General features: G+C 36.1%; 1 protein-coding gene across 1 annotated transcript; it reads left to right on the top strand.

The window, feature by feature from the left end:
• Window positions 1-1,023: 1,023 nt before the first annotated feature.
• Window positions 1,024-7,188, top strand: LOC125394601 (protein LEG1 homolog). The gene is made up of 6 exons (XM_048425517.3): window positions 1,024-1,339; window positions 2,953-3,039; window positions 4,633-4,814; window positions 5,296-5,426; window positions 6,542-6,780; window positions 7,060-7,188. The coding sequence occupies exons 1-6, from the start codon at window positions 1,024-1,026 to the stop codon at window positions 7,167-7,169; spliced, it is 1,065 nt and encodes a 354-aa protein (XP_048281474.3). The 3' UTR covers window positions 7,170-7,188.
• Window positions 7,189-10,629: the final 3,441 nt, after the last annotated feature.

Genomic DNA, 10,629 nt, shown 5'->3' with positions numbered 1-10,629 from the left:
AAGCCTGTGGAAATAGTACTTAAATATCTTTTGCTGTCTTCTATGTCTTATAATATTTAAAATATTAGTATTAATGTATATCCCTTGGAGAGTTCTTAGAATGATTAAAACTCTCATGAAATACCAATTTTAAAGAGTTGGTTAAGCAAATTTTTTTTTTGAAAGTAATTTTATTAAATTATAAAAGTTTCCATTTCCGCCCCTCTTCCCAACACCCTCCCACTCCCCCCCACTCCCTCTCCTCCTCCCTCTCCATCCCAAAGAGCAGTCAGGGTTTCCTGCCCTGTGGGAAGTTCCAGTTCCTCCCCCACTCCCTCCAGGTCCAGGAAGGTGAGTGTCCAGACAGACTGGATCCCCAAAATCCAGTATATGCAGAGGAAATAAGTCCCAGTGTCATTGTCAATGGCTTTTCAGAAAGACTCCGGGCCAGCCACATTCAGAGAATCCAGCCACATTCTGAGAATCTGGTTGGATCGCGTCCTCGTTCAGTCTTAGTCCAACTGGCCTTGGTAGTTAAGCAAAGTTAAACACCAATTCTCTTCCTTTCTTACCTGTAGATTATCAAGCCAACAACACAGACATAGAGAATAGTTTTATCTTTACTTTCTGTCAAATCCAAAATAGCTTTCTTTATTTTCATTTTCTTTTTTATTGGTTAATATCGTCTGGGAGATAACATTTATGAAATACTGAGTATATTTATTTTTAAGCGAATAGTTAAGACGTTTCTTTGGAGAAGCTGCCCATCTTCAGATAGTTTACATCATAAGGAATAATGGGCCACTTCTTTATCTGTAGTAAATAGCATGATGATACTACTTACCTAGGGCATTCTGCAGTAAGCCTTAGTCATTTATTAAATCCGCACTGGCAAATGCTCTTTCTTGACTCAGTGGCTCCCTAGATGCTTTGCTCAGAGATCTGGCATCCTCTAAGTGATAAGAGTGTCTAAGTGATGTGTCTGCTGTTATATAATGAGCTTCTCTGTCACTCAAAGAATCTAGCTCAAGGAACAGAGAGAAGATGTGGTCTGCTCTTGCAATCCCTGCTTTTTTGTTACCCAGTCTTTTTGCAGTAGGATTGACCTCAAATTCAGAGTCATTCAGAGCTATAAGTAAAACCTATCCTCCTTTTTGGGATAAAGCTAGTGGAGATATAGCAGCATTTCCAGTGAAGGATAACAAAATCATCATTAATATCTGGAATTATGTGGATCGACTACAGATGTATAAGATTCTCATAACACAAACAAACAAATATTTTGTGCATATTGGAGCAAATGATACAGGCAACGTACTGTGGGCTCTCACCTTAACTTATGGAAAGCTATATAAAACAGGTACGTACATTTTAATGCTTTCCAATACTTTTTTTTTCATTATTAAGTTCTGAAATATGTTTAAGTGTTACTGCTATTACAACCATTTCTCCACCCGTGAAGAAATTACTATGGTTTTGGGTTAATGATTTCTGTAGTATTATATAGCATACTTGTCTTTACACTTCATATCTTTCTGGTATGAGAGGAAGTACAGTCTTTACTGTAAATCCTTGTTCCATAAGCTACAGGTGCACATAGCATGGAGAAGAAATATCCCCTCTAAATCAACAATCCCCAGACACCATGGCCCAGCCTGACCATCTTCTTGGAGAAATTGGCACTACAAATACTTTTATCTCAAGAATCATGATTATTGCAGAAAATATTACAAAACATCAGTTCACTAAAATATCAAAGTGAAATTTCTTACAAAGAACAAATGTACAAGAATATACTTTTCCTTAAATGCCTGGATTTTGTCTCATTTTAACAGGAACAAAATCTAAGATGTGATACTTTCTGCGGTGTTCTTGAAGGAGAGTGAGATGACAGTTGCTGAGTCACCCACTCTTTATACTGAAACAAGAAAAATGGGTAACCATTTAGAGATACAGGGCTTCACCTGGAAACCATGTTTCTGAAAAGTCATTTTCTTTTTTTCCTGTGTTTTTAGCTATTTTTTTTATCCAGTGCATCTTTTCTAAGATCCTTGAATCAGTTTTATTACCACTGAAGCTTTCTAAAGTTGAGTAGCTTCCCCATTCGTGATATTTTTTTCCCAACTTGTCTTCATTGACTGTGAATAGACTCAGAGCAAGCATAGAATGAAACAATGCTAGAACGTCACATATTGTTGCAGAAATTCCGTTACTGTTGATTACTGTTGCTTCATGAAGTGCTCAGCCTTTGTGGGAAGAATGACTTGGCTCTTAGTGTAAGTGTGAAGTGTAAGCTTCTGCATAAGGATTTTTAAAAAGAGATACATTTATTTATTTGTTTGTTTGTTTGTTTGTTTGTTTTTCATCCAGGCAGAAGTTTTCCCTTTCCCCTCCTCTCTCAGCCGGAGAGTTTCAAACTCCCAATCCATTCCTCCTCCCTTTTTAAGTTTAGGAAAGGACAGGTCTCCCGTGAATATCAACAAAACATTACATATCAAGTTGCAGTATGGCTAAGTAACTCCTCATGTATTAAGGCTGGGCAAGGTGACTGAGTAAGAGGGATAGGGTCCCAAAAGCCAGTAAAAGAGTCAGAGACAGCCTTTATTCCCACTGTTAGTAGTCCCACAAGAGGCTTCAAATTATACAACTGTAACATATAAGCAGAGTGCTTACATCAATCCCACACAGACTCCCTGGTTATCGGTTCATCTCTGTGAGCCCCTATGAGCCCAGGTTAGTTAATTCTCTGAGTATTCTTGTGGTGTCAATAGGGACTTTTGCAGATGAATCTCAGACTGCTTTCCAACTGACAAAGCCCCTGGAAGCAGATGAAACGCCATGTGCCTCTTTTCACCAGCAAGGACCCTTTCTTCCTACATTTGCTTTTTTAATGTTCTGCCCATTCTCATGAGTCTCTATTAAAAGCCTGAACCTTTGTGCTGGACTCTTTTACCTACTCTTTTTGCCCTGCAGGTAGATTTTCAGACCCTTCCAGTAACTCAGCATATGTTTACGATGCTGGATCGCCTGGCTATATATCAGTCAAGAGTGGCTGGGGAGGTAAGTGTTCTCTTTGTCCTATGTGCCTTTACTGATCTGTGGGCATGATACTTGTTTCTTTATGGTGTGAGATTGACTAGCTGAGGTGAATACTACCATTTCCTTAGAGAAGATGCACAAGTTTCTCTTCAGTTTTCTTTGGTACAAATCAAATAAAAAAAATAAAAGTAGTTCTTACTGTAACCTATTCTGAATTAAGATACACAGTCCATTGTTGCCTTGAGTGTTGAAAATGATAAATTTCTTTCTCCTTGAGTGCTCAGGATTTGAGCTGCTTATTCTCCATCTTGTTGGTTCTATTTCTATCAACTACTATCTATTCTGCTTGGAAGTGTACTACATGGTTCAGTAAAACTCTACAGAGGCATGTTTCAAATCAGTTTTGATGACAGCGTTAGTATTTCCACAACACAGTTAGATGCTGAAAGCAATTGAACAATTTATTTCTTTATCCTTCTATTCCAAAACCTTTTTTTATTATACATTGATTTCTAAAGTTTTCTTCTGCTAGCCCATTATTCCGCTAAATCTTTCTTCTGCTGAAACAAATAGACAAAAAAGTTGCTTATGAACTTGTATTCAAACTAGCTCAGTCACTTTTGGGCCTGACAGAAGAGCATGACACTAGCCTGATTCTGAGAGACTCAATGGTCATCAGAGGCCCCTTCATAATTAAATCCCATTGAAGGTAAAATTCTAAAGGTGAGTTATCTAAATCCTCATTTCAAACCAATGGTCATGTTTTATAATGAACAAAATTACTTTAATTCTATTACAGTTAGCTCGAAGTAAAATTCATATCTCATTCACAATAGCCTCAACAACAATCAAATGTCTAGGGATAAACCTAAGCAAGGAAGTGAATGACTTCTACAATGAAAAATTTAAGTCTCTGAAGAAAAAAATTGAGGAGGATATGAGAAGTGGAAAGACCTCCCACGCTCATGGGTTGGTGGAATTATTACTGTGAAAATGACCACCCTACCAAAAGCAATTCATAGATTCAATGCAATCCCAATTCAAATCATGACGCTGGATAGACAAAGCAATGCTAACTAAAATAAGCCAGGCTAGAATTAGTACAATACCAGGTTCCAAATTATGTTATAAAATTATAGTAATGAATCCAACATAACATGGTTGGAGAGATGGCTCAGTAATTAATAGTTTTGTTGTTCTTGCAGGTTCAATTTCCAGCACAACATGGTGCCTTATAACCATTGGTAATGCCAATGACAGGACATATAGAGCCTCCTTCTAGTCTTCATAGGCACAAGGCAATCACACAGTGCCCTTACATGTGTACATGAAAAGTACTCTCACAATGAAATAAAATAATTATAAAAACATAGCTTATTATGTTGTATTATTATGTAATATTAGCACAAAGAAAGACATGATTTGTGTGTTATCTCTACCAAAGTTCCTTGAGCTCTTCTAGTAGCTTGTGTTTCCTAGGGTAAACAGTTTCAACAGAATGGTTTGTGGTGCAAGTGGCTAAACTATTTAGGCAGAGTTTTATCTATTTTGTTATATCACTATTTTGAGTAGGTGGTGGGTAATTCCAGATACTTTCCTTCTGCTCCATTGCAGGTATTAACTTCTTTGTGATTGTTATGAATTTCCTTGCTGCAGTAGAATCAAAGTTTTTGAATGTACCACATGAGATAATGCTAGCATCTCGAGGGGAAAACAAGTCTGACTTCTGTTATTCTGTAAAGGAATGCAGGGCATCATACCCAGAAGCTATGGATGCAGTCGTAGAGTTTTATCGGGTAAAACAATGCAATTACTGCTTTTTTCGTCTGAGTAGGATATATGAAGATGGAGAAGAACATCCATTACAGCTACAGTTGAAAAATATACTGAGCTTAATATTTGTGTAGGAGATAAACTACATGTATAGAACGATACTTTTTTTTTCTGGAATTCAGGTTGGTTTTCTGAAATGTTGCTAAATGGATAATTAGCAGTAACTTAGCATGACTGAATTTATAAAGTTTTAAAAATTGATATAGTAATTTTCAAATTTTGTCTATGCAACTGAACTAACATAAATATGAATATAGAACAAATAAGAAAATTAAATGACACCTTCGAGTCTTAAATTTATTTTGATAATAAAATCTATTTCTCTAAAAGTAACTGCACGAATATTTCAAAGTAATCTGTTTACCAATATGTGAGCTCAGTTATTAAAATGATTTGAGTTTTATATGAGTTCTATTCTCATAAATCCCCTTGTTTATTTTGTAGTATTTACAGTCCACGAGGCCAGCTCTTGGCAGTGTTTCTGTTTATAACACAAGTGAAGATAGAGCAACCCATCTAATGTGGAAGGCCCATCGGGCAGCTATTGATACTGGATTACCAAAGTTCTCTAACATGTAAGATAACTGCTTTCTTTTATACAACCTTCTCTCCACTTTTTCCTAGCACTATAAACAATAACACATAGGATTTTTGTCTCAGAATTCAGTTCTCCTATTTTCTAGAATGTTTTAGGAAGTTTATTTTCCATTTATTTAATCTGCTAATCATTTGGTAAACCAGCAAAGAATAAAATGAAAGGTCAGTTGAACATATTTATATCTTTCCAAAAAAGGTCCACAACATTCTCTGAAAGAACTGTTTAAAATAAAGTAGTTCACTAAGCATAAGCAACGTCTTATGAATGCAGCATGAAATAATTTTCTGTTGTTGGATTTCTGATTACACACATACACTCACATATACACATACACACACTTTCTTTTATCCCACATTCCATATTTCAATATTCCATAGAATATTGGTTCTAGACTCTATAATTACACACATCCACACAGTTGACTCTTGTGGCACGTAACTGTTACTAACATTCACAAAACCCAGGCAGGAGGAACATGAGTTCAGGCTGGGCTTCATGAAAAGACTGTTTCAAATAAATAATAGATATTTAAACAATTTGTGTAAAATCAGTAGTATTTACATTAGACATGCATTCTTTTGAGTGCTTTACATAATTTCTAGATTGATTATAACACACCCAGTTCCTTTATGCTGTCGAAACTGTTGCTCTGCATTGTTTAAGAAATACAGAAGGGCTGGAGAGATTAAGGGCTTAGCAGTTAAAAGCACTGACTACTTTTTCAGATATCCTGAGTTCAATTCCTAGCAATCACATGGTACTCACAACCAGAATCAGAAAATTCAATAAGGAAACATGGGGTCTAAACTTGAGGAACTGGGAAGATAGCTCAGTGATTAGAGCACATACTGCTCTTGCAGAAGATCAGAGTTCAGCTCCCAGCATTTCCAGTTACATGCATGCATGCAACTCCAGCTCCAGGGGAGTTGTCTTCTTCTGACTTACCCAACAACTGTATTCATGTACTGTTCATCAAATTACGTAATAGTTCTCAGGAATAGAACATGGGAGGAAAGAAAACATTTGGAATTCAAGATTTATTTAGAAAGGATTTTATTTTTTAAACACATGCTATTTAATTGTGTTTTTTAGGTCATGGTACTCTTCAGTATCTGAAAGAAACTTCACCGTGGACTTTCTAAACTTCATGGAGTTTTGTGAGAACACAATATACCACTCAGATTTTAATTCTTCAAAATCCTTTCTTTTGGGTTTCCCACGCAAGCTACTTAAAGATGGAGAAAACATAGCTTCAAACAAGAACTTCAGAACACGGGAAAAGGCATTTCTTACTTTAGTAAAATTTATGCCTTATCTAAATAAAGTCACAGGTATGATTTTGAAGTATGACCAAAACCTAAATGAGTCAAAGCCACATGAGATCTGAATATTTAATAGCTCACTCAACAGGAATTATTATTATAATAATTTTAATTTTAGATAAATTGAATGCAATTATAAAAATAGAATTAACTTAGTACACTATTAAAAAAGCAACAGAATAACTGTATAAATAATTACAGTGCATTTTTACTCATGTAATTTTGATATTCTGATAGTGCTTATATTTTCTTAACTATCTTCAAATATATGTGTTTCAATTTTTGCAGATGGCTGGTTCTTTATGGTTTGGAAGTCGACTGTGGAATCTACAGAACTACGTTATGCTTTGGGACGTTTTCTTATTGAAACGCTACTGTTAATGCCCCTTAAAGCATAGACAAAAATTATTTCATTACATGTTGGAAATTTTAATTCCATATTAGAATGCAATTAAATATTATAGTCAGTATTTTACAATTTTTCTGGTTCTTTCTATCCAATTGTGCCTCCTTATTTTGATTTATTAGCTAGTAATGATTTTAGCTGAATAACTATATGCCTAACCAAAGTCTAATTAATTTTATTGAATGTTTGAGTTACAAATAAACATATCTTACATTATTTATTTGTGTCTTTATTTTCCTAATTTATTTTGCCCAAATTTTGTCCATTTTACTATTTCAAATTTCGATATTCTGTTGGCCAGATTTATTTGAACTTGACACAAACTATAGTTATCTGAGAGGGGAGAACCTCAATGAAGAAAATGCCTCCATATGATCAGGGCTATAGGGAAGTCTGTAGGCCATTTTCTTAATTCATGATTGATGGGTAGAACCCAGCCCATCATGGGTGGTGCCATCCCTGGTCAGGTGGTTCTGGGTTCTATAAGAAAGCATGCTGAGCAAGGCGTGGGGAGCAAACCAGTGAGCAACTCACCTTCATGGCCTCTGCATCAGTTCCTGCCTCCAGGATTGTGCTGTTTGAATTACTGTTCTGATTTCTTTTGATGATGAACAGTGTTGTGGAAGTGTAATCTGATTAACCCTTTCCTCCCCGAGTAAATTCAGTCATGGTGTTTCATGATAGCACTAAAAACCCTAACGTAAAGATATTATCTTTCTATTTTCATTTTTTTTCCTAAAGAAAATTCCATGAAAGTTAGGTAGCCAGTAAGGTACAGGGCAGAGAAGAGAATCTCTTGAGAAAGGAAAAATAGAATATAACGTTATAAAGGGATAAAGGGGAAACTACAATAGGAGGATTAACTAGGAAAGGGTATGGGAGAGCAGAGTTGAGGATGGAATGTGGGTATTAGTTTTAAAAAACATCTGAAAAGTCATATGGGCTGGGCAGTGGTGTCACACACCTTTAATCCCAGCCCTTGGAAGGCAGAGGCAGGTGGATGTTTGTGAGTTCGAGGCCAGCTGGTCTGCAAGAGCTAGTTCCAGGACAGGTTTCAAAGCTACAGAGGAACTCTGTCTCGAAAAACAAACAAACAAAAAAGTCATATGGAAACCACTTTTAATCGATATTATATATGAGAAGTATCTACAGCAATATATATGTTATTATATATATATTTCCTAGATAAAATCCATATATCTTTATATAGATATAAGTTGATACTGGATACACAGAGCTAATAACTCTGTGTATCGTGTGTGTGTATGTGTATAAATTTTACACGGAGTTAACCAGATTAAGGGAGATAATTCACCACCTAGATATCATATATTACCAAATTAAACCTTTACAATCAGGTAACATGCCCAGCAACAGGAAAGGGTTAAATCTTTTTGAGTTTAAATCAAAGCTGTCCTATGGATTCCCCCACAAACCTAACAGGCTACTGTAAATGCAATTGGTTACCTTTCAAGATATGATGGCAAGACCATGTGGCTGACGATGCCACATATTAATATCATTGATCGTGGAGAAATTAAGCTGATACTCAACTAGAAACTTGACCACTACTAACTAGAGTTAATAATGCTCCCTCTACATATAGACAATATCATAAGAGAAAAGTAATAACCTCACTCAGCTGCAAACACCTGAATTGCAGTAGCAATCTGTCTGCCAAAGAAGGCACTGGTAACAACTTCCTGAAATATATACATAATAACATGAATAAAATATATGAAGATGATCTTAATAAATTGCCAACTAATGGGGGAAACATAGCCACAGTTGGCTCTCTCTTGTCAGCAAATTAAGCTTCCAGTACCCAATACTGGAATTGAGTTATATCAAATTGAGTTGTTGACCAAAGAGACCCCATGGAAATACCCAAACAATCCAGACCATTCCCATGACTATAGGTTTTTCTCCACAAACTGACAGCAAGGCCACATTGATGAAGACAACACATACACAACTCATTGAACATGGTGTTGTTGAGCTGGTGCCTATGTAGAGCTTTCACTCTTACATCCCAGTGTCTTTGGTACAGGAGCTCTGCATGCTCTCAAAAGAGAGAGAAAATTACTAAGTCAACCACAAAATCTTTACCTACAATGGTCTATTATCTGCGTGATAGAGTTTTGGTGGTACAAACCAATAACTGATTTGACGTAAGACCTACTCCACCAGATGGAACCCATACCTGGGAGACCAAAAACCTGAGATGAAGTAGTACAGGGACCTGGGGTAAAATCAAATAATACTTGTCTTAAAATTTAAAAACAAGAAAAAGAAAAGAAATGGAGTGATGAAATGACTCCTAGTGATATTCTGCTATACTTAGTGCCTTGTTCAGCTATCATTAGAGAATCTTCCTCCTGCAGCAGATAGGAACTAATATAGACACCTACAATCAGACAATATGCAGAGACTGAGAGACTTGGAACATGTAGTTTTAAGTGGGAAATGTCCATCAAATCCCTCCCCTCGTAGCTCCGGGACCACTGTCTCCCCAGAAGAGGAGGAGAAAGAGTGTAAGAGCCAGAGGGGATGGAGGGCACCAAGAAAACATAGCCTTCTAAATCAACATGAACAATGCTCATAAGAACACACAAAAACCAAGACATCATGTATAGGTCTGCACTAGGTCCTCTGAATATTTATTATGGCTTCCAGTTTAGTGGCTGCTATCTCTACCATTCATTTTCTTGGGAGAAATGAAATGTACTTTGAATTGAATTTGGATGTAATTATACCTCCTTCTGCACCAGAAATCATATACCAGGAAACTTTCCCCCAAATTGTATTATGTTTGAATGTGCTAGCATTAAACCACCTAGTATCAGACTCTCAAAGGTTGATCCAGTCTGACAAAGACAACCTGATCTGAGCTTTCATTCTTACCTCTTGGAGGATGATTCTGCTACTGGATATGATGCCTGCAAGGGTCTCCACATCTTTTCCTTCTGATTTTTGTCTTTCCTAGCTTAAAGGTGATCATTTTGCTTTATCTTACTATAAATTATTTTGTTACATACTTTTTAAATGAATGCATGAAAACCTAACCACTAGGGTAATATCAATAACTGAATTATCACTTATAATTGCTGAGAATGAGAAAATCAATTTTCTCCAAGAGAGTGACACCACTCTCAACTACTACAGGACAGGCCTCATGTTCAGGAGTAGCTGACTCTACAGTTTTGTGGGGTGCTTTCATAGGGTTATACTTTGGAGAGTTTTTGTTATTTTGTTTTTCTTGTTTTTTTTAGGAACAGTTTTATTGTGCTTTCTTGATTGAGGGTCATTTGTTGTATTGAACTTTTGTTTGGTTTTTGAGAAAGAACTTAATGTTGGATGGGTAACAAAGAAAGAGGATCTGGAAGGATTTGAGGGAGGTTAAGAAAATGATAAAAGCATATTTAAATTTAAAAATTGTTTTAAATAATAAA

This window comes from Myodes glareolus, chromosome 1 (genome assembly GCF_982192425.1).
Source record: "Myodes glareolus chromosome 1, mMyoGla1.1, whole genome shotgun sequence".
Taxonomy (NCBI): domain Eukaryota; kingdom Metazoa; phylum Chordata; class Mammalia; order Rodentia; family Cricetidae; genus Myodes; species Myodes glareolus.
The sequence above is the reverse complement of the archived record's forward strand: the minus strand, read 5'-3'. Positions and strand labels throughout refer to the sequence as shown.